Source organism: Xiphophorus hellerii, chromosome 4 (genome assembly GCF_003331165.1).
Source record: "Xiphophorus hellerii strain 12219 chromosome 4, Xiphophorus_hellerii-4.1, whole genome shotgun sequence".
Lineage (NCBI taxonomy): Eukaryota > Metazoa > Chordata > Actinopteri > Cyprinodontiformes > Poeciliidae > Xiphophorus > Xiphophorus hellerii.
In genome coordinates, this window is record NC_045675.1 from 21,045,927 (window position 1) to 21,071,803 (window position 25,877).

At 36.4% G+C, this 25,877-nt stretch overlaps 1 protein-coding gene across 2 annotated transcripts in view; it reads left to right on the forward strand.

Moving 5' to 3' along the window:
• LOC116718713 (glypican-6-like) overlaps positions 1-22,991 on the forward strand; it is a 160,295-nt gene extending 137,304 nt beyond the window's left edge. For both annotated transcript variants that reach the window (XM_032560916.1, XM_032560915.1), the window contains 3 exons: positions 12,299-12,429; positions 17,107-17,282; positions 17,945-22,991. In XM_032560916.1, coding sequence (XP_032416807.1) covers positions 12,299-12,429; positions 17,107-17,282; positions 17,945-18,168 — 531 coding nt within the window. In that variant the 3' untranslated portion in view covers positions 18,169-22,991. The remainder of the gene's footprint in view (positions 1-12,298; positions 12,430-17,106; positions 17,283-17,944) is intronic.
• The last annotated feature ends 2,886 nt before the right edge of the window (positions 22,992-25,877 follow it).

The window sequence follows — 25,877 nt, forward strand, 5'->3', positions numbered from 1 at the left end:
CTACTTTGAAGAAACTAGAATATAAGGGCTATTTTCAGTTGTTTTACACTTTTTTGTTTAGTGCATATTTCCACATGTGTTATTCATAGTTTTGATGCCTTCAGTGTGAATCTACAATGTCAATAGTCATGAAAATAAAGGAAACTCATTGAATTAAAAGGTGTGTCCAGAATTTTGGTCTGTACTGTATATATATATATTTATATAAGAACTTAACAGCAGTTTCTTGACTGTGCTGTAAAATGGCACCATGTGCCTGGAAAAAACACCATACTGCCCATTTCAGGTAGACATTTCTAATGCCCCATGTGTGTTCTTAGACAGATAATTATTCTTGTTACCACAGAAATTTGTTTAGATCAATAACACTTTGCTTTAGTGGGTTTAGCCTCTTCTCTGACTCTGGTTAAAGCACACTACAGTGACAACTGTGCCCTATTGATAGAAACAGGAATACTTACACATAGTCCTGATCATTATTCAGTGGTAAAACACTTGATATGCTGAGTGAAATGTTCAACACACAGATGTCTGCATTTAATATGGTTAGATCACAACTATCAAGTGTTTAGCTGTGGCTGGTGGGTCTTTGAACTTTGAAAGTCCTAATTGAGATTACTGGACCAATTAACATGCATTGGTGGAGATTGCCCTACTTGCTGTGTGCTATAAATGCTCAACAACTACTTAACTCTTCTAAGAAACAGCTAACTCAGGATGAGCGAGATTAGAATAATTTACACTGTCAATGCAAACTTTAATTTGTCCACACAACGGAAATAAGTGTTTATAAAAACAATAAAATTAATTTCTCTACCTGGGTTGTCTTATCTTTAGTTTCTTTTATTATTTGTTTATTATTTTGGTGTTTTCTTCCAGGTTTCTTTAAGGTTTTATTTGATGCAAATCACTGCAATTGAGGAGGCAGATTGTTAGTTTTACTTGGAAGAATATTTTTATTCTAAATGTCCCTGAAAATATTGGTAAATTTATATTTTAGATGCCACTAAGGGATTTACCTTAATCTTTCAATACACAATAACTCAGTTAATCAATATGACTGATTAAAAATATATATTTTTCTTTTCTTTATTCCAATAAGATTGAGTTGTTTTTTTCTTTATGCTGCTGATTTACAATGAATATAGGTAGATAAAACTGACTCGTCAGTTTGAGGATGTTTTTATTATTAATACATATTTGAGTTGTTATTCATTGTCTTAAATGGAATAAAAATGTAAATTCAGAAAGTTTTGCTTTTTGGCTTATGAGAAAATCAACTTATTTTGAATTAAATGACTGTATAGAGTTATGAGATTTTGATTAAGTCCAGGGTAGCCTAATCTTGCAAGACTGTAAACAACAGACGTTATATCATCAAATTCTTTTTAAAGATTTAAAGTGGGAGTATTATGTATTTTTCAGACACATAATTCCATTTTGTAGGACAATCAAGTAACTTTACCTTCTGTTGTTATGAAAATGCCTTAAAATCACCCTCTGTCTCTTTAAGAAGCTGTCAAGGTTTCCAACCTTTCCCATTCAGCACATAATCTCAACAATGTTTCTCTATGATGCCATTTATAACAATTCTTAGGAGCGTTGGACTGAGAAGTAGTTTGTATGATAAGCTCAGCAGATGTTTACTAATTGCTGCTGCTGCTAGTCTGATGGGGAAGGTGTGTTTGTGGGTTGTTCTGTGGTGGCAGGAACTCAGCTGGGAATTGAAGCTACAAGGTGGAGCTTTGGGTGTGAGTATGCAGATACCTCTAATTGGCTGCCACAGAATATTCAAGGACTTCTCTAACATGCAGGAAAGAAGCAAAGTAAAACTCCAGGTATGATTTTAATGAGGGAATAAAATGCTAACATGATATAAACTGCTAAAAAATCGATTTTGCATAATGTCCTCTCACCTCCGTTTAAAGAGCGGGGCTTCACACTAGCAGACGGCACAATCTTAAGATGCAAATGTGACTGACAGTTCAGACATCTTTCCTGTAAATTAGACATTACCGCATTTATCTCTTTCAAAAGGCAATAACATATGGAAACTTTAACATTTGGAACAGTCTGCTGCCGACTGACTCCACTTAAGTAGGAATAATGTGTTGGCCATCTGGCTTTATTTAGACCAGATTGGAATCAGCTGTTAGTCTAAATGTACTATAAATATAAATAATATACCTCATTTTCATTATACTGAATAATGCAAATTGCACACACTTTAGGTATGATGATGCTCTAATAGTTTGTATGTTATGGAGGATTCACAACATAAATCCAAACATAAAAATCGGTTAACTACACAGGTCATTCTTGGGTGCTTAACAATAGAGAGATACTAAAGATTTATCTTTGATGTAGTCGCTAAAAGTGATAAATTAGTTGCTTTTTGTGGGATGTTTATTGCCTCTTGACATTCAGTGAGTCGTACAGCAATCCAACCAACTGCTGTTATTTTAAAATGTGCTTCATAAATAAAACTATCTTGACCTCTAACAAATAAAAGTTGGATGATAAACCTGAAAAGCGTGAAATGACTCATTGGGAATTTTATCAGACTCTTCCTCCAGCAGGCCTGTTGATAATGATACAAGTTGCTTTGAGATTTTAGTACAGACCATTCAGAGAGCAAGTTCAGAACCATCATATTGTAGAGCTTCTGCTGCAGTGCAGATACGGTGAAAGGAGTATCTGTTTAGCTAGAAACCTTCTGATCTAGACACTCATCATTTTTGCACCTAGTGTGGTGTCTCTGTGGGAAGCATGTCCATTCCATTTTATAGATAGTGTGTCGAGCCTTGCAATATCCATACACACTTCAGGCTACGTTGTTTATACAAATAATTTCCAAAATAAAATTATACTGTATATGTATGTATGTTTGGATTTGCCACAGAATTTTTCTTCTTTTACGCTTTCTGTATAAAATCATGCTGCTTGCTGACTCATGGATGTCAGATTCACATTAAAAGCCTGAGCAAAATCTCCTGTTGCATCTTGACCCGATCCATATGTTGTTGTCACTGCCAGGTTGCTTTGGGCCATGGTGAGTCAGAGCCACACCACTGTGTTAAAACTAACCAGCTTTGGTTCCTGTGTAATAGGATTACCACATCAAATGTGAGGGCAGCCTCCTGCAGCGGCATCCTATTATTACAGGCCCTTTCATGTCCTGTTAAGACCTGAGGCTTCAGTGTATAGGAGGCTCTTTTAAAAACCTCAAACATAACTAGGACATCATGATGTGTCTTCGTTCATGTTGCTCTGTATGTTCACTTGAACCAGGTATGTATAGGTTTGTATGTGTAATCAGGATTGTTTAGACAATTGATAGTACTCATATGTAAAACTCAGGTAATTTTTTTTATTAAATTACTTTCTCTTGGCTGTTAGGATCGATTTAGAGGTTGCGCCATTACACTTTACAACTGGAGATACCATTAACTACAACAGAGTCCAGACGTATGATATTCACAATAGTAAACCGAGGCTATTCTGTAGAAAAAGTTCTGGATCACCTTTCCTGTATCCATGACAACTTTGTATGTAAAGATTTCTTACATGTAAACGAAATATATTTTGTCAAAAAACTAAGATTTTTTGACAGTTAATTTTTTTTTGTTGCTGTGGTAAGAAGTAATTTTAAGAAATTAGGAATACAATACAAATGGTCATAAAAAAGATAAAATTTCACATATAATTTTATTTACTCATTGAAAACATATTTTTCTATTCACTCATAGATTAGCCCTCCCGCTGTCTTAAGAGTTGGGGTCATTTAGAGCTGGCGAGTTTTTTATTCCGGCAGCATCGCACTGACCCCATGTGCGTTTTTACAAGCTTTTTTGTGTGTGGTTTTGGGAATTGACAGTCTGACTGGACAACTCCCATCCCGCTGTCTGGCTGTGACATTTGCTGCGCTGCTGCTGAGTGTCACGCTAAGACTGTGGAAGGGTTAAATCTCCTACACCTCTAACAATGAAGGTGTTTTCTGTTTTTGAAATCAAATAAAATGTCCAGTCCATGTGGAATTAGACATTTTGTCTCTGTCTCAATACTCTAACTTTGTAAGTACAGATATGTCCGACTATAGTGTTGCAATTCCTGATGAACTTCACAGGTCCTGGTTTGGTTTCCACAGGAGAGTGTGTTTCTGAGGATAGTGATCGGATGTTTCATACTGAGAGACTTTTGGTTTGTGCTGTGCCAGAAATGAATCACTTGCAACTTATTTGTCAAGCAAATAAAAAGGCATTCTATTGCAAGCACAAGGTAGAAGATTACAATAAAAATCATGTCTGTTTATAAATCTCTAGTACAGTTCCCCACGCATGAACGAAGTTATTAGTTTTCTGTTATTATGTTTCAACATTTCAAACAGCTTCTGTAGTGAATGAAAACAGCACAGCTTATTTCACACACTATTGACTGGTTGGTAAAATCATAATATATATTCAACCTACAATTAACTGAAAGGTTCAGAATAAATGCTTAATTGTTGAAGGTATTTCTTCCTGCTCCTCCCCAACCTACTTAAACCATGAGTACAATGTGACTGTGACAGTTAGGTTTTAGGTACAAGGCCAATTACTTTTTCACAAAGCGTCAGGATGGCTTGAATGTGTTTTTTCTCTAACAAGTGAAGGTATCGCAAAAATCCAGTTACATATTTTCTGAGGCTTTCTTTCTCTGATAAAAAAAAAAAGTTTTATATTTTGAATTATAGAAGTGTGCAAAGAAAAAATAATCTATAAAACATCTTTATAGGGAAAAATACTTTTTAAAGCACTATAGATTTACCTTAAGGTACAGTGCAAAATAACCTCGCATCTTACCTTGACAAAAATATCTTTATTAAAGAAGGGATAAAAAAAAAATCCTTTGAGATTCTGTAAAATAAAATAAAAAACCTTTGAGGGAAAAATTGTGTTTACTAAAAGCTGTGAATGAAAAAAAAATGGAAATTAGGTGAATAAAAACTTGGAATGCCATAATTTGACAAATTAATTAGTGAAGCAATGGGATTATTACTGTGCAACAACACTCTGAAAAGGCAAATACTAAGAAATACAGAATAAAAAATCTGAGACAAAAAGGGAATTAAACAAACAGACGTGGCTTGTAAGCCTTTGTGAGTATTGAAGGAGAAATATGACTTAATATACTGAAACCTTAATGAAATGCTGGAGGCATATTTGGTTACAATATCTTTTAATTCATGTTTGCTTTTCACTCTATTGTAAAGCTTTCTGTCGAGCAGACTGTGTTAGTGGGTGGAGTTGTTGCTCACCCTTACTCTGACCTCTCTTCCTGGGGACCATGCCAGCAATCCTTTGAATCTCTCTACCATGGCAACTGTTTAGTGTAATCTAATGATTCTGAAAAACAGAACCGAACCATTTTTTACACCACAATGCATCCATATTCTGTCAATCCTTAGTGAGACTAATAATTACGAGATTATTCCAAATACATTTGAGCATTAGGACAATTTTAATAAATTTCCATTCTGTGTTTTTCTTTAATTGTGTTGAATTCAATTTCAGTAAAGTTTATTTATGTAGCACAAATTCACAATGAATATAATCTAACAGCACTTTGCAAAAGCAGAAATTTATTCCAATCATACAGACAAATTCAAAGTCCATTACATGGATTCTTGTTTGATCTTAGTTATCTTACAGTTTAATATTGAAATTGCTTTAAAAGCTTTTCTATAAAATAAATCCAACCAACTGAATCAAGTCAGTGACCTACAGCAATCCCTCCTCCTGAACAAGCATGTAGCAACAATGTATTCTCTAAAGTTAATGTGTTTAGTGGTAGATCATTGTTGTGCATATAAACCCTACATAAGCTCAGGTTCAAAGGTTATCTCAGTAAATCTGCATAGTACACCACATAAGATTCTGAGCTAAATCCAAATTCCAGCAATAATTAGTTCATGTTCTTTCCTCATGTTTATATTCAAGTTGATAAACATTATTATCAGTTATTTTTATCATTACGGTGTTTTTACATTGATCTCATACTACCTATTTATATTTATTTGTTTTTCTCATATTCTGTGTTCACTTGTGTGAAAAGATCCAGATACATCACTGTACAATGTATGAGGTATTTTGAGCCATTGAACGCAGTTCTAACACTTGCTAAGCAATTAGTGTTGTGGTTTGGTTAAAATAAAGAAATTACACAAATGATATGGAGTTTGTGTGATAGTTCCACAACATGTTCATGGCTGAAGACAAGGGGGGTTATTGCCATAAAATTTATATCTTCTACTATAGAGTAACTTTATACACAAAGTGACCAAAGTCACCAGAAAAGAGTAAAAACAAATTTGTATTTGCTATTGAAGGTAACAATAGTATTTGCAAATAGTAATTTTTGGCTTCTCATTCTCATTCTCATTCTGAGTAATGACTTCTTCCTCTCCTAGTGACCTTTCAGCTCATGTCTGTAGTCTCAGCTTTACTGAGAATAAAGATACTTTCTCATCATAGTGAGCCAGCATGTCACAGGGTATTTTGCTTTTTACTGGGGTTGATTTGCCCACAAGATTTAATTGAATTCAGTTTTTACATAGTGCTAATTCTCAACAGATATTGTTTAAAGCACTTTACCAAAAACAAGTTAACTTAATATGATCGTACAGACAAATTTAAAGCCAATTAGATTTTTATCAAAGGAGTTGTTAGATTTGCAGCAATCCCTGATGTTCAACAAGCCTGTACAAAGGAAACTAACCTGTAAGAGGAAGAATCCCTCAGTAAAACCTGGCTGAGCGGTCATCTGCTATCACCAACTGGGGGATTGAGAAAAGAGAGCATATGCACAAATAATAAAAATGCATAATCACTGATCCAAGAATACTTTCTATGTTAAAGAAAAAGTGGACTGTTATTGACAGATATAGCTTCTTTAGTGGAGAGCTAAACAGATACAGTAACACATACAGTTCAGCCAATTGCTTTAGGATTAAACACTGAAAAACGCTGTCTGGACTGCTATATCAGAGCTTTATGGAGTTGTTAGTTTCTTCAAGCAAATAACTACATGAGCAAAACAGGACAAGAAAGCGAATGTCTTAAAATAGACTGAGTCAGTATTCACACTAATTTGTTTCTCAAAATGTTATGAATTGCTAATCCAAAATATCAGTCCAGGAATATTTTCACAACAGCCAGCTCTTGTAAATGTTTTGATATACAAAATATATTTAATTTTAAAAAGTAGTTATATAAGCTTATATATGCTTCTAAAAACAGAATCAGAGTAGGCATTTAGTCTCCTCGTATATGGATTTACTGAATCAACTGCAGGCTACTGCATGCAGCTGTATCCAAGAGAAAACAATGTTGCTGCTGAGTGGGTTATTATCTCAGGCTTCACAGAGATAAACCAATAGCTGCTGTTTTCTCTTATTGCCAAGAAATCGGTCAGTCTACCATCCTGAACTAAATGCTACACTCATGGAGTCCATTTGGAATTGATGACTTTTATTACTAATGCATTTTTTTAGATTGCTTAGATACATATACATTGAAAATGCAATGTATTCACTATTTGTAGTAACTCTCTTTTTAAATAAGCAAACATACATTATGGTTATAAAATTGTGGATTTGCAAAAATTAGGTGCCAACAATAGCTGACCTAATTTACTCTCTATTATTAATGTAGCACCCTTTGAAATAAGTATTCAATGTGCATGCCACAAAAACCTTGTTACATAGAATTGTACAGACCAAAGGTTTGGACACACCTTCTAATTAATATGGGTTTTCTTTATTTTCATGACTATTTATAAGGCAATAAATCCCACTTATTAACCTGACAGGGCACACCTATGAAGTGAAAACCGTTTCAGGTGACTACCTCTTGAAGCTCATCAAGAAAATGCAGAGTGTGTGCAAAGCAGTAATCACAGCAAAAGGTTGCTACTTTGAAGAAACTAGAATATAAGGGGTATTTTCAGTTGTTTTACACTTTTTTGTTTAGTGAATATTTCCACATGTGTTATTCATAGTTTTGATGCCTTCAGTGTGATTCTACAATGTCAATAGTCATGAAAATAAAGGAAACTCATTGAATTAGAAAGGTGTGTCCAAACTTTTGGTCTGTATATATATATATATATATATATATATATATATATATATATATATATACAGTGGGGAGAACAAGTATTTGATACACTGTTGATTTTTCAGGTTTTCCCACTTGCAAAGCATGTAGAAGACTGTAATTTTTATCATAGCTACTCTTCAACTGTGAGTGATGGAATCTAAAACAAAAATCCAGAAAAATACAATGTATGATTTTTAAATAATTAATTTCCATTTTATTGTGTGAAATAAGTATTTGATACACCAGAAAAACGAAACTTAATATTTGGTACAGAAACCTTTGTTTGCAATTACAGAGATCAGACGTTTCCTGTAGTTCTTGACCAGGTTTGCACACACTGCAGCAGGGATTTTGGCCCACTCCTCCATACAGATCTCCTCCAGAGCCTTCAGGTTTCGGGGCTGTCGCTGGGCCACACGGACTTTAAGCTCCCTCCAAAGATTTTCTATTGGATTCAGGTCTGGAGACTGGCTAGGCCACTCCAGGACCTTAAGATGTTTCCTACGGAGCCACTCTTTAGTTGCCCTGGCTGTGTGTTTTGGGTCGTTATCATGCTGGAAGACCCAGCCACGACCCATCTTCAGTGCTCTTACTGAGGGAAGGAGGTTGTTGGCCAAAATCTCACGATACATGGCCCCATCCATCCTTCCCACAATATGGTGCAGTCGTCCTGTCCCCTTTGCAGAAAAGCATCCCCAAAGAATGATGCTTCCACCGCCATGCTTCACGGTTGGGATGGTGTTCTTGGGGTTGTACTCATCATTCTTCTTCCTCCAAACATGACGAGTGGAGTTTAAACCAAAAAGTTCTATTTTTGTCTCATCAGACCACATGACCTTCTCCCATTCCTCCTCTGGATCATTCAGATGGTCATTTGCAAACATCAGACGGGCTTTGACATGCGTTGGCTTGAGGAAGGGCACCTTGCGTGCACTGCAGGATTTTAATCCTTGACGGCGTAGAGTGTTACTGATTGTTTTCTTTGAGACTGTGGTCCCAGCTCTATTCAGGTCATTGACCAGGTCCTGCCGTGTAGTTCTGGGCTCATTCCTCACCTTCCTCAAGATCAATGATGCTCCACGAGGTGAGATCTTGCATGGCGCCCCAGACCGAGGGAGATTTTCCGTTATTTTGTATTTCTTCCATTTTCTAATAATTGCACCAACTGTTGTTGCCTTCTCACCAAGCTGCTTGCCTATTGTCCTGTAGCCCATCCCAGCCTTGTGCAGGTCTACAATTTTATCCCTGATGTCCTTACACAGCTCTCTGGTCTTGGGCATTGTGGAGATGCTGGAGTCTGATTGATTGAGTGTGTGGACAGGTGTCTTTTATACAGGTAACAAGTTCAAACAGGTGCAATTAATACAGGTAATGAGTGGAGAACAGGAGGGCTTCTTAAAGAAGAACTAACATGTCTGTGAGAGCCAACATTCTTACTGGTTGATAGATGATCAAATACTTATTTCACACAATAAAATGGAAATTAATTATTTAAAAATCATACATTGTATTTTTCTGGATTTTTGTTTTAGATACCATCACTCACAGTTGAAGAGTAGCTATGATAAAAATTACAGTCTTCTACATGCTTTGCAAGTGGGAAAACCTGAAAAATCAACAGTGTATCAAATACTTGTTCTCCCCACTGTATATATATACAGCATTTGGATGCTAATATTGCCTCACCACTGTTTATAATTATGGCTTTCTAAAACACTTGAAGATAATTATATGTCTGATTATAATCTTTTTAAGTCTTCTTGGCATTATTTCTTATCTGTAACAGCAGATGGCTTGGCTAACATCCCAACTTAGGTCCTGTATGTTTGTTTTGTTTAAATGTACCTTTGTTGATGGCCACAGAAATTTAAAGATGTGTCTAATTTGACAAAAATAATGAAAATTACTGTTGTATTATGCCTATACACCATTCAAACTCAGTGAGAGGAGAAGAAAGCCTTCCAACCTCTGTACATGGCAGCGTAAAGTGGACAACATGAATAATTTATTCTGAAATTCAGCATTAACAAGTGTTAATCTCTTCATTATATTTCATTGAGCATAAATAAAATAGTGCAGGTTTTAAATCCAATTTATAGCAATGACCTGTTGTTGGAAGAATATATGGCAAGAAGAGAAACTATTTACTTCAGTCAGAAAAAAAATTAACTTGACTTGGACTTGAAGTGAAAAACCAGAGATTTTACTTGCTCTTGGGAAAATGACTCAATAGCATGTCTGTTTTTACATCAGATAACTGTGCGGTGACCCAAACTGGATAACTCTCTGCAAGACATAGTGTGACAAGACATTATTGTGAGATCTGTTGCCATGTGATCTTGGAACAGTCATCCAGAGTCTAGGAAATTAGATTGTTCATCAGTATTTCCTAAATAGTTATGATCATTGTTTGCCATCTTCTGGCAAACAATGATCTCATGCATTATAGGTTAATCTTACTCACCAAGTATGTGTTGTTCTTTAACCTTAAGGTTCATATTCAATCATTACTGAGCTTGTGTGTCAGCAGATTCATCTTCCTGTCACATTAGCAACTCCATCACTTTATGTAGTCTTTCAGTCAACTTAAAGAGAAATGAGAGCTTAAGGTCTTTAGCTTGTGTCACTCACTTGCCAGTATTCAATCAATGAGGTTGTAATAAACCAACACGTGGATCAAAAATTTGAAACAAAAAAATCTTTATGCTAAAAGCTCAGCTGAACTGAACTTTATAATAAAGGATGCAGATTTTTGGCATTTTCTTTATTCTGGTATTCTGTTTTTCCATACACACGCAAACTCTGCAACATATTTCTATATATGTATGGGTGCGGGCGGCGTGTGCGTGTGCGTGTGTGGCAGCATATTCTGTAGGCTTGATACCTTTCGGTCTGTGCTTTACCCAAGCTTTGAACAATTCAGTACCTGAAATTGGTCTGAGTCCAAAACAATTTACTAGGAGAATTGCAGCACAGCCAAAGGCAATAGAATTTGATGTAGAAGGTTGAGGCCCTCCTGCAAGGTTTTTCTCTTCAAAATATACATTGGGACAGTCAGAGAAACGCAGGATGAATTTGCCACCTGTCTAAATTTTCAAGCTCAGTTTGTCACAAACAGCAATACTGTGTCACTTCATATGGTTTATGTGGCTCCATCAGATTATTGGTGTTTCTTTTAATAACTGTTATTATGTAAAGCTTGACTCAAGTATGAAAAAATAAAATTATTAAAGTTGTGCTATATGCAAAATATATTCATTTCAGTGAACTTATACAAAACATTCTCAGCAGAGTTGGATGAATAATATAAATAATTGAATTTAAAAAGTAGATAAAACTCACTAAAAGATTTATTGGAAAATACATTTGACCCATTAGCTTTTTTATTAAAAAGTCCTCTTAGTCATATTCCTCAACTTCTGTCAATGGATTACTTAAGGTCATTCCACATTTTTTTAGGCTGAGATCTGGTTTTCAGAAGATGAATGTTCTTTACATCAATTCAGTCTCAAAGAAACTTTCCTCAAACATTTTTAAAGCTTCTTTTTACGCTAGCATTAACCAAATATCACATCAAAATTAATATTGTAATATTTATTTTTATTTGACCTATCTCTATTGTTATCTTGAAAGTGTGAGTTTTGTATTTGTATTCCTAACGGTTTCTCAAATTGAAAACAAAGAACATAGAAGAAACCAAACATGTTTCAGTGGATGACAATTGTGCTGTCTCTCTTTCCATCCTGTTTGCTGCTCATCCTCTCAAGCGTCTTGTTGAGCCCAGATGGAATCAGTTGGGGGTGACCACTTACTCCAAATATCAGATTTGAAACCTCAAATCTGTCTTGTATGAATCAGAGATGAACCAAATGTGGAAGGAAGTGAACAAAAAGAAGAAAAAAAACTCTGTTGTCCATCAGAATTTCTCTGATGATGGAATAAATGAACAGAAGGGCTTGAGCATGGTCACAAATGACTCCAAAATAAAGATTGTTTGTCCCAATCGTACTAATTTATTTGCATTTACTCTTGTCCTTTTTACAGTCAAATCTGTAATTTTATTTAATTGAAGTAAATGATGTACAGGTTCTTGATTTCTCATCTTTTAATTGAAATAGAACATCACTATATTTTCTTTCCATTGTTTCGGCCAATGGCAGGTGATTGACATCAAAGAGAAGTTAAAGGAGTCCAAGAAGTTCTGGTCCAAATTGCCAGATGACATCTGTGCCGAAGGCAAACTGACAGAGTCTGACGAGGAACAGTGCTGGAACAGCCACACAAAGGGCAGGTGAGGACTCGACAGCTCCAACTAAAGTCACCCCACTCTCCTGTTATCACATTTTGCCTGCCAGGGATTAAAATAACCACATTCTGTTCAAAGATTATCAGTCTCTCTGAAACTACAATGGTTAGCAGTGATATGGAGAACTTGTGCTGTGCATAATCTCCGAGGCTCAATACTCGAAGGACTGTGGGGCTTCAAAAACCTCTTGTCGCCTGAGCAGCTTGTAAAGTAACCCTGAGACTGACAGTTGATTGGTCAGAAAGTAGCTCTTTCCGACAGTGAACTGGAGATGCTGGCAGGGAACGTGAATCACTCCATCGTTTCCATCCTTTCCAAGCAGCAAAATTACCAGATGGTGCGATAAAAGATATATGCTGGTGCCAGTGCCATTTTAAGCACTGCTCTAAATCTGGTTGTTAAATTGATAATGAAGTACCAGTCTGGCTATCTAGGATTCTTTATTAAATAGCTACCATGTTCTCTAAATAGAGATCAATGATTACATACATACAAGTAATAAATTGATCAACTTAATAGGAAATTATGAGGAAGAGTTACCACATACTGCATTAATAGCAAGTGCAGAAGCATTATTAGTTGGGGTGATGGTGTTATGTCCTGAGGCAGCAATATCCTGAAGCAAACACACAAAAACAAAGCCCCCCACCAAATGGGCCAAAAACAAACTGTAGGTTGTGAAGTGACCTAATCAAAGTCAGGACATGACTCCAGTGAAGATGTTGGGTATGACAACCAATGGGCTGATTAGCCTTCAACCCTCATGCAGCATGAATAGTTATTGAAATATTAATTTTAGTGCATCACTCTTTGAAAAAATAATTGCATCATATTTTGGCCTCCCAACGTGTTAAAGGTTCCCTTTTGTGAAGAATGTCCAAAATAAATAAACAAAACCTAACTATCCACACAAGGTCTTTCTGATTTACTCCTCTGCAAATAAATATAACAGGTCTAATGCTGTTAGTCGTTTTTGAGACTCACCAGCCATGAACACATTTCTCAGTACATTCACTGTGTAGGTACTTCTTTTGGTGATAAAGCCATTGTAGACTCAAACACAAACAATTGGGAGAATGTTGAGAGATCCATTTTAATTTTGACCAATAATGCGACTTATTCTGGCTTGTTGCCATGCCCTTTTTACGCTTCTGATTTTACATCTCAAGACAGGACAGAAAAAATATTAACCTCCTAATACCTTTCCTCTAGCTGTGGAAAGCTGAAAAGAAATAAGGAGCTTATTTGACAACACACAATGAATGTGAGATGTGATTCAATTCAAGCTGTTTGCGAGTAGACAAGCAGGTAGGCACACAAAGAAGTTGTTTCAGAGTATCTAGGGCACAGACAGAGCAGCAAGGTAAGTAAAAAAGCTTCACAGAAAACAAAAGAAATAAAAACCTTTTTCACAAGATCTAGACACAAGTAGGATTTTCACTGGCGTGTCATGGCTGGCAGGGAATAACATTGTGGCAAATATTGGAGAGGAGATGGGGAACAAAATAAAAACGTTTCAGCTCAAGCAAACGGCTGCACCAAAGGGATCCAAGAATCCAGGACTGTTTCTATATGGGAATTATTTTCAATAAAAAGACATAAGTTGTGAATCATGGATGGAAGGACAACTTTCACTGCAAATGTTGCAGTGAAAGTCTGTGTATCAGAAGTCATTAAAGCTATCTGTAGGGAAGAAAGCTGAATTCTCTCACTTATTTGATAAACAGGAGCATCCTTGTTCTGTTTCTCCGCTAGAACATGGTTATGTCTAGAGGTCCAAAATAAAGTCAATTTAGTTTCTCCACAGAATCCCTGGGAGTGATGAAGACCATTTTAAACAGGAGGAGTAATGACCTTGTTTATTCTGCACAGGGAGCTATTTGGGTTTATAAAGAGACCTGAAAAGATTTCCACAACAGGAATATTTTTCTAGGAAGCAGAGCAGTTACATTCTCTCTCTCTCTCTCTCTCTGTATATATATATATATATATATATATATATATATATATATATATATATATATATATATATATATATATATATATATATATATATATATATATATATATATATATATAATGTCTATGGCAGGAATTAGATCACACAAAGTGATAGAAATATAGGCCACAAATTGCACTCAATGTCTTAAATGAGTTTAAGATTTAAACTAAGAAATGTAGCACTCTCCATGGCATTTTTGTTCCAAGGCAGAACTTAAACACAACCCCCAAGGATTGTGTATCATTAACCAATTTTAGGTTTTAAAATAGCAACAGCTGAGTAAGAGTGCAGATACAGCTGATGTGTCTCTGTTCTCCTCTAAAGGCAAGTAAATATGGAAGTCTGTGTTGGCAATATTTATTTAAAGTTTACAGTTACACCTTACTGTGAGGTTTGAGTGACTCGGTTATAATGTGATGTCGCAGTGACAGAATTCTCAGCTATGACTTTAGTGCTTAAAATCATGGCTTTTGCAGGAACCCAACCACTCTAAACCCCCCACCTGAATGCACCTTGAGTTATAGTCAGTCCACTTTTAAATCATAGCTTGTATGAAGCAATGTGATTGTGAGCTGATTGTTTAATTTCACTGCAATTAACTGCAGTCTGGACTCCTCTGTTGTGGTAGATCCTTAAATTGCAGGAACACTCCAACAGAGGAGGATCCATTTAGCGTTGTACAAAGTTCTCGATTTTGGAACTCACTATGGAAATGCACACAAATAGATACAAATGTTTCCATGAAATTAAGTTCTAGGCATAAAGCATTTCAGAATATATAAATAAAGCACACCTAAAAACTGACCGTTTGTTGTAGAATAAAAAAAAAAACCAACTAAATATACCAGGGGCTCAGATCACCCTAAAGCAGCTACTAAATAATGGCAATACAAACTTTATAAATATCCCCAGTTAACTACTCGAGAGCAGAGATAATTAGGGCCAGCTGAGCTCTCTTAGGGCCAAAAAATTAAAGTTGTCTTTTTCTCCAAATTGTTTATAGATACACATCTAATGACTTTGGATAGTCTGGGGTCACCAGTTCATAGTAGTTTTTTTTTTCTATCCTCAATCCACTCCTAAAGTCCTGAACTCTTCAGAGTTCTGCATTACATTGCTTTAGCCCCTGGTGGAGAAGCATTAAAACCTGATTACATCCCAGGCCCTAACAGGAAGATTAAAGACTCCCTTTAACTCATTAGCAAAACCAACAGAAGACCACTATTTGATGCCCTGATGGGCAAATAAGCCTCAGCCCATGCCCTCCTACTTGATAAACCAACAATGTATCCAAAGTAAAGGTGGTTTCGTTCTGAATCAACAAGGACATTTGAGAAAAAAAGCCCTGATTCACTGTTGTCCCCAAAAGAGGAGTGAGGATCAGGAAAGTAAGCATTTCCTATGCCAGATTTAAAAGCAGCTATATAGTGTGAACAAACTTTTGAGTGGACTGTGAGCTGAATGTTATTAGTGCTTGGACATTTTCTGCTTATTGAGATAACTGGGCTTGTGTTGTGACAGTGCTTTGATATCGTGATTGGAGCACTTGGTCATGCTATCTTAACTGAATATTTGGCTTTATGTGTACAGACTAAATCAATCCAGAAGCCATTTTCATCTACAAGTCCACTGAGTCTGTCATTATTGCTAGGCCGTTCTGTCACAAGGGTACCCTCCTTTGAGCTGACAATAAGTTTATGAACGACTAAAGACACTTAAGGTGTTTGTTTAGCTAAAACAGAGAATAAAGGCTGAAAGATGAGCTGAGTGATTTGAACAGCGTGTGTGGGGAAATGGAAACAACATCCAGTCAGACAACCCCTCCAGGCATTCAGGTTGATTAATAACTGGAGCAGCTGTGAAGAATCAAGAGTACAGAGGGAGCAGTTGTGTTAGTAAAACTCATCAAATACACACCCCTACACACGCCCACACACCCCTACCGCTTTGCTCACAAGTTTTGAAATGGACAGAGATCCAGGCTTTGTGATGGTCATTCCAAGACATTGACTTTATTGTCCTTAAACCACTTTGTAACAAATTCTTCCAGTATGATTAATCTCATTGTCCGTGTGGAAGTTTTATCTACGCCAAAGTTTTATCTACCTTGCTGATGTGTTTCAATATTTCACCATAATGTTCTTTTCATGTGATGTCATCTATTTTGTGATATACACCAGCCCTTGCTGCAGAAAAACACCCACACAGCATGATGGCTTTAATTGTGTGTAATTATATGGCCAGGTCAACAGCTCACCTTCAGGTATCTGGAAATTTTACCCCAGGATTTGGACTTGTTCAGGTCCGTAATCCTCTTCTTTATAGCTTGACTTTCTTTTAATATTTCTCTGATGTCACACAATGAAGCAGTGTCTAAAGTCTACTTTAAAACACAAAGAGGTACCTTTAAAATCTTACACAATGAAATAATGGTAAAATTATCTCAAAGTTTTCTTGCTCATTATTCTGCCGCTAAGCAAAAAGAAACAATTATGACAATGACCTGAAACTGGAACTTCAGTCACATTAGTTAATAAATTGTCTTTTTACAGCCTGTATGTTCAGTCATTTACAATATATTAGAATACACGTCCCGATGAGTCTTGTTAATAACAACCTTTGAGCAGGTATTAAACATACTTGTTTCTCTTTGGTTCCAGATATTTCCCTGAAGTGGTAAAGGAGGGCCTCACCAACCAGGTGAACAATCCAGAAGTGATTTTGGATATCACCCGACCGGACACATTGATTCGGCAGCAGATCATGGCTCTACGAGTCATGACCAACAAGCTAAAGAATGCCTACAATGGAAATGACATCTCCTTCCAGGACTCCAGTAAGTCCTCAGATATCTCCATAATGTTTTGTATATTCAGCTGCGGAACAAAATCGAAAAGCCCTGTTCCATTTCTTTCTCTCCCTGCATGTTAGTTTTGATTTGGACACACACCACAAACACTCTCAGAGATACACAAACTACAGAAACAAGATCTCATTTGTCATTCATGTTGGAACTTGTCACCAACGGCAGAGGATGTTCAGAGCATCTCTGAGGCAAGACAGACATTATTAGGAGAATAAATAGCTCTAGGTGTGAAGAAACAACATATGATAGACAGACAGGCCCATGTTTAGGAAGATGTACATCCCAAATGCTGTCGTGACAGAAACAATCATGTTTGAATCTGTGGATCTGGTAGAGCTGACAAGATGGGAACAATGCTCTGAGCCCCATCCAAAATGTGTCTGTTTTAAAACTGACAATAAATTTAGTTTTTCTTATCTTTTGCAGTATTCAAATGAAATAGATTGTGAAATGAACTAATGTGTCATAGAAAAATCATTCAAGATTATTCTATGGTTTCTGAAACTGAGTTCAGTCTTAATAGCATCACTTATATTCATTAAGTACTTATAATGCCAGACCTTGTCATACAGGCTGCATGCAACACCACTTATGATGTTTACATTTAAATGAGTGTAATTTTCTTGCTGCAGGTGACGAGGGCAGTAGCTCAGGAAGTGGCAGCGGCTGCTCTGACGGCTGCACGACAGAGTTCGTTTTTGTAGGAACAGAAGCTCCCGTGATTAGAGCCGACAGAAGTGACGAACGGGCTGCAGCTGCTGCTGCGGGCCAGTCGCTCTCCTGTGGACCCTCCACCATCCTGGTGATGGCTGCCCTCACACTCCCACTCTGGGCAGTACAGACTCAATGGAGATAATACAGTGTGGCCTGATCATTGACTCTTATACTGTTAAGTAACAGTATGTCTTACAGCAAGTTATACTGCTGTTCCCTCACTGGACATGTAGAACCTCCCGGAAACATGTCTAGAATGACTGACTGTATGGTGTGGTAGGGTTGGAAGTGAGTGCAGCGCTGAATCCTGCTTGTCCCCCAAAGAATGCTCGGTGCCATCAGTGAACCAGCTTTTACCATCTCTGAAAAAATGAAAATGTGGTGTTTTCTCATCATTCTAAAGTGAGCTTCGAAAAACATGCTTCTCATTTAGGAAACAAAACTATCTTACGGTGGTTCTATCAGTGATTTTCCAGAAAGGGAAACCCTTTATTTCTTTTCCTTTGTGTGATGAAGTGAAAAGAAGACAACGCTGTTTTTATCTTATTAGTTCTCTTTCCCTCAGACAAAATCAGAAAGAATTTTGGTGTGCATGCATGGATGTGATGTAAACAGACAAGACATTGTTTTGTTCTGCTTTTCTTTATTTATTCTGATTTTATTTTGTGTTTCCAGGCTCCATAGTTTTAGGTTTGTTTGCACAGAACCGTACAGCCCGAGCGGTTCACTCGGTTTCCTCTTTGGCCACATCATTGTCTTACAGCCACCTTGTTATTGCACATTTGATTATCTTTACGAAAGTGCTGAAGTGCTGCACTAAGGGTACTACTTTGCACAGATAATTGTATCGGCTTGTTTATTAAGCTGCAACAGGCACCCATCATATAGAGAAAAAAAGATTTATATTTTCAGATCATTTAAACTGGTTGTATTGTTCTTTAAGTGGGTACAGTATGTAGTTAACAGGATTGTACTTTAATGTAATTCTACTGGTATAGGTTAAAGTTACATCTTTATAAAGATATGTGTTTTCTTTCATTTTACGTTACAACAATGTTTTAGCAACAATATCAAGCCATTATACTACAAATGCCTGCTAAGATTGTCAAACTATCTGATTTATTCTCTTTTTCCAGAGTCATTAACATGCACTAACACATTTATTTTTACCCTCGGAAGACGGCAACAAAACGTAAATTTCATTTATTTCCCCGGATTCCTCTTATATAATTATGCACATTGCAGAAATTAGCATGTTTTTTGTTTGACCGGCAATAGCAAACCCTGGAACCTTGCAGCTTTTTGCAGTTATGTACTTTAACATGGCATGTACAATGTCACCTCCAAAGGTAGAGGACTGTCAAGGTTAGAGGGCTCTGAGAACTCAAAGAACTGGGGTTACTATACATACCCTTCAGTCTGTCTCCTACAGGCTTTGACCTTTAACAGGCTGTAGAGGCTTAGTGTGCAAAGCAAATAACCTGTGCTCCAGAAACACAGCGCCTGAGACCCCCGGTCATACAGAAAAGGTTAGCCTTAGAAAGTTTTGCAGGCCTGCTGCTAAAATTAACAATGAAAGAACTGTTCAAAAGTGTTGCACAAAAGATGAAAAATGTCATGCTCACGTGTGTTTCTGCAGGATCCAAAAACAGCCAGGTCATGAACACTTAAACTGTTTCCACATTACAAATGTCCCTTATCACAGCAGGGACCTCTCCAAATGCATCACCTTAACAAATTAACAGCTCCTCTGAGTGTCTCACAGAGGCCATGTTTGTCCTGTAGCATAGGAAGACGAGCATGGGACAAACACGTTTTCCCCTCACACAAAGTAAATGCAGGATGAGAATGAAAAAAATGGCATCAAGCACAAAGTTTACGCCAGCATCACAGCTGATTGCACTCAGAGCACCAGAAGGGAAATCTGTCCTCAGTGTGCGCTGGTGACTCACAACCGAGGCCCCAAGAGCCGCAGGAAGCTCCTACCACACACTAGTTGACCTCTATGACCTCACTCATCGCAAAAACCTATTTAGGAGAAGGTGACTGAATAGCACCCTCCCACCAAAACCAGCATGGCATGATTAAAGCACCGATGCGTAAACCTTAATTGTAGAATGCAACAGGCCAAGGCCTGAGGAAAGACATTGCAGTGATTAACATAAGTCCTTCCTTAATGTCAAACTGTCCAGAAGTAAATCAGTGCTAGGAAAGACTAAAATCCTATTCCTACTGAACTGCTACTGAAGCCTTTTGGGGGGGATTTAAATAGATTGGCCAAATTAAACTGGTAAAATACCAAGAAATCTAAATGGTTCAGTAGATGGTTAAATAAAAATTTGGGATATTGAGAAATTCCAATTTTCTGAAAGATGAAAAACAAAAAAGGGGACAGGGTATTTACACATGTACTCAACAGTTTGTTCTTCACCTCAGATAGTTTTTATTTTGGATCATCATATCTATTTTATTTGTTACTATACATACACCTTCCTGCGTTTCAAGCATGCTACTCAAAAAGTTGGGATAATTTAGGTTGTTGATGGACAAGTTCTTTGTTTTGAGAAATGATGTAACCAGCTTTGGTGCTAAAATGGCAAAAGAAAATAATTCTAAAGACAAATGTAAAAGTGAAAATAAAGTTGCAAATAATTATGGAAGCATTTGTAATGCCATTATGAAAAGATGGGCAGCTAAATTTAGAGGACTAAGAGGCCTGTGTACATGGCTCACATGCTTTACCACTGGCAGGTTTGATAAATGTTACCAGTCCCCTTTTGTAAACCCGAAGGACACATCGCTGTTTTTCTGATACATATTATGTTTCCGTCTAAAATGTTATGTGTAGTTTTCTACTGAAGAGTGTTGTGATGCTGGAGTTTTAGGCTATTTTTATTTGCAAGTTCAAATATTGACACATGGCAGTATTTATTAAATATCCTTTGAATTTTCTTAAAACTTCCATACTTTTGGTTAGCCAGTGAATGAATATAAAATGGATTGTGAGTCACACACACTTTTTAGTAATTTATGGCTTCCAGAGATGGAGAGAAGTGGTAGTTTTAAGCACTTTCTAACCAATAGATGTCTAATCTAGGAATCTAATGGGACTAAAAAGATGTGATGCATGAGGGACAAGTTGCGCCCACATCTGCTCCACCAATGTTATTGGAGCATGAGGAAGAGGAGGCCACCTTCAGCTCTTTGGTCTTGTTATTCCTGTACAGTTTCCACTGGGTCAGTGAATCCAGTTTGATTGACTGAACATTTCATGGAAATTTCGGTGAACAGTATAAGGGTGACTTAGCAAGCCCCTTACAATGACAGAGCCTGAAAACCTTACACATAAACACATCAGACCCACCTCTCAAACTCTAAAATAGTTTCTATGTAGAAGTTGGTGCTGGAAATTGCACTACACTTTGATGAGGAATAAGGTCCCACCTTCTAGCTGTGTTAGGCGTTGGTAACAGCAACCAATCTGAAATTCTTTATAAAAATAAAAAAAACGGCTAATGGTTTTTTATTTGGTCAGAGTGATGAGAAACATCCATCGGAAAGTCTTGTAAGTATGCTGATTGTTGAGTCCGCTGTGATGTTCAAAACTGAAATTTTTTTACTTGACTATAACAGGAACATTTTTTTTTTTGATGAACGACCTAATGAAAAGGCCTGAGTTGTTTTTTAATCTGTTTTGCTGGTAATGCGCAAACTTTTTGTTATTTTATTATCACTTTTTTAAAGTTTCGCAGTGTTCACTAAGGCAGGGAGAGCAGGGAGAAACACCACTAGCTTTACAGGAATCCATTACATTGATGACTTTATGCTTGGCGAATGAAAGTAACATTGATCTGTACTATTCACATGGTGATATCATTTAGTCAATAACAAATTTAGTTTTAAATTATAAACAAAAAAGATAGCCGAGGCAGGTATCTTTGAGTGAGACCCTGAAGCGACACAGCACAAACTAAAAAGTGTTGTGATGCTGAAGATTTAGGTTATTTGAAATATCCAAGGCAGTATTGCAAAAAAAAAAGAAAAAGTTTTTTTCCTTCAATTTCCTGTACATTTTCTTAAAATGTCCCTTCTTGATAACAAAGGCAGAAAGTCAGCAGATTGGCATCAGATACTTGTTTTGTTTGAGCCTCAGCAGGTATGTTTTTTCACAGCTCAGAAACAGTAAACAGCTGCAGCCACACAAAGGTTGAAGGCACCTATTAGAGTCTCTGCTAGAGCTGTGATTGCATCAGAGCTGTGGATGAGTGAGGATAATGCAGGGCTTTGCTGGTGTTGCTGAAAACACAGCAGAAAAAGTGAATTGAGAAAAGAATTTCTTAAAGCCTGGTCCTGTTTTTCCAAAGTGCTCGTATCTAGAAAGGGATGCTTGTAACTGGTCCTCTCTGATAATGATAAAATAAACTGTTGCTATTCTCCAATACCGTATTTATTCCTATCACTCCTGACAAGCTGCAAGACCATTCTAGTCAGAAATACAAAATCACTCTTTGAAATGATGCAGTGACGGTCTACATTTACACATGAGCCATAAATAAATCTATTAGCTTCTTGAATTATTTTAGCCATTGAAAAAAAGGGGAAAAAAATTCTGAATTTCTCATTTATTTTTTTTTACTAAATGTTTAGAACACAATTTGTTATGCAAGGTCTTTTCATTTTGCCGTGAATCATTTGCTGCACTTTTGCTAAACATAATGCTCTGAGTGTGGTACTGTTGTGACTTGCGAAAATTAATGACTAAGGAGCACATTACGATTTTTTGAAGCTGTTCAGTGCACGCTGTTTAAAGTGTTTTGGGGGAACTGAAGTTGATGGTTATACAAGCAGACATGCCTTACCATTTTTTAAAAGACTAAAATGGATTGCTTATTCGGCTTTTGTTACACATTCTTGTATACAGAAAATATTACAATGGTAATAATAAACATTTTATTAAAAAACACATTTCCCCTGTCTTTTTACTGTGTTATGCATCAGAAATTTAAAACTTCTTGTAGAAATCTTGTATTTTAATTGTTCAAGCTCTTAGCTTAACATACATTTATGCATTCGGTCTATGTACAAAATGCTTTCCAAGATCAAATGTTATCATTAAAGCCATTAACTGATTTTTCAGTAATGTAAAAAAAGTAAATTGTTTCCTAGAAATATTCCACGCTTATGAACTAGGAATCTTCTCTAAATGCTTTTCTCAATGTCCTTCTGGAACCATAGTTTTAAACAAAACACTTCTCCAAAAGACGAGAAGCAAACAGCCTTGGTTTGTCAAGTTATTTAGATGACAGATTGTATCTGTAAAAGTTCCCCAAAAGTTGGCCTTGCTAAGAATTTTGTTAAAATTGTTGACTTCACTTTGTCTTAATAAGAAAATTGGAAAGTTTGGAAAAAAATTCACAATTAGCAGCAATTTTAAATACAAATTAAGTGTGAACCTATTTTTTCTTTGGTGTAGTTATATTAGTTTCTTACTTGAAAGGTTATTGTGTAAAGAGTCTAAGATAGATATTGTGGCCAACATGATATTTTGTTGACATTTTTTAATTAGGGAAGTGATGTCTAAAGAAGTTGTCTTGGGAAACAAATATATTTGGCTAAGATGACACAGTTTTCACATAAGCCAAAATCTTCTTCTGAGCAGTTGATCAGTGCCAAGTGATGACTCCTGCTCTGGCAGCACATACTGTCAAGGAGATAAGTTGAGCTGGGAGACACAAATTAAACTGTAAAATCTATTAAGAAAGAGATTCAATTATTTCAGACAGGAGTGATCAACCTTAAGATCTGTTCACATTAGATAAATTTTACTACGGACAAGTTGTGCAGCACACTTGGAGGGGTGCTTGAAAGCGCTTCACTTTGGATCACTTATGCAAACATACAGACGGTTTTGCTTTAAGCAACCAGTACACCTTACCAATTTAAGATTAGCCTTTAGTAGACACAACTGCTGATTGTGCAGAACCCAGCTATCTCTAAATTTGAGAAAGACACAGGGGAGACTTGAAATGAGCTATTTCTGCGATTTAGTTTGGGTTCTAAAAGTTGACAGACCAAACCTGGTTTGTAGCCTTCCTTTCATCTCTCCTTTTACTTACTTTTTAAAGTAGGTATTAGAACTCAAAATTAGGCTGAAAATCCCCTGTATGTATTATCTTGTCACTCTGCATACTGCTAAAAAAAACATGCATGCATTTAGAACTGAGAAGCAGGATTTCCTCCTGTCACTCTTGACTATCTTGAATGACAATAAAATGCCAAGAAAAGGATTTGGCTTTCTAACATGTGCCATGACTTTCCCTGTCATAACTACACTTGTTTCAAGATACCAAGCTGCAAAATGTCAGCCTTTCACAGTGGCAGGAAGTGACACTTGAAAAATGCATAATATGCTGCTATGACAAGTGATATGAGTTGGCATGCTCTTCATACGTGCTTTATGAGAGCAAGCTGACCTGCCTGACATGGTTCCTGGCACTGACAAATCTATCTGAGACTGATTTATTATACACTCACCTGCACAGATGGATGGGGCATCTTCACTTGTTTAGCCAAGCTTAAACATGACTTTTTATTTTATTTTTTATCAGAAAATGAAATAAAAACTACACATTATGAAATTATTCTAATTTAATGCTTACACAAAACTGTGTACTTCTACATTACATCAATAACTTTCTATAAGCAGTAAATAGAGGACATTCTATATCATTTCTCCAGCTACTGATTCTTCCCTATAAAGTCGCCCCAGCAAGGTCACTTAGAAGTCAAAGTCAAAAATGCTCAGTATTTTCAGATACTAAATCTACCACCAGTTGATCACAATTTTCTTTTTGTTTGGCTTTAAACAAATAAAATTACTTCTGTTAATACCCAAAACAGTACAGTGTTTATCTTCTAACTTAACCATCATGCCATAAATGAGGTGTTTTAAAACATTGTTTTTCCCATTCAAAAGTCAAGAGGCTTTTCATTCTACCAGTGGTATCCTTGAGTTGAAAAGAGTCCTTTGTTCTTCAGATGTTTGTTTGCTTTTTTTTTTTACCACAAGTGTTTCAGATTTACCAAACAGCTCACGTCTTCCTTTTTTCCTTTAGTAAAGCGACAATGATGTAGTGTCTCTTGTAGAAAGAGAAGGAAGGCCTTCTCTTGCAGCTCTGATTTCATCTGAAACTCTGTAGATCAGTTCTTGACATAACATTCAACAAGGTAGTTCTTTGAGTTGCTCACAATTCAGTTCTGAACTCCAGTTCCTAGTAAGTCAATATGAAGTATAAGAATTACTTACTACTGACAATGTTACTCTTTTGATTGACATTAAATTATTGTATTACGTTGTGATTAGAAGTGATTCAGATTCTATGTAACTGGATCTGAATTCAACTACATAATAAGAATGCTCTAGAACAAACAAATTGATATGAATGGACTTTAGATCTAATTAGAGTTTTCATAGTTGTAAATTAAATTTGTCTGTTTTGCAAACTGTTTCCAGGTTTAATTTAATTTCAATTAGTGCTTTATAAAATAACTTAACTGAACGGTACTATAAACAGAAATGACAATGTCTTCTAATTGTCCTTCGTAACTTGCAAAACTCACTGATACCACAGAAAGTAGGGTGGTGCCTGTAAATATTGAGGTCTGAGGACATTGTTAATGGATTCTCTGATGACACATTTCATCTTGGCAAGGATTGTAATTGCTTTTTACATGACAAGTAATAGTGCAAGGGCTTTAGAGACGGTGAAACAAAATCCCTTGAAAATAGAGACCTATGAAATTAAACCTTGGATTTCAATTTTCTCTCCCACAAGGCTTGAGCAATTAAAG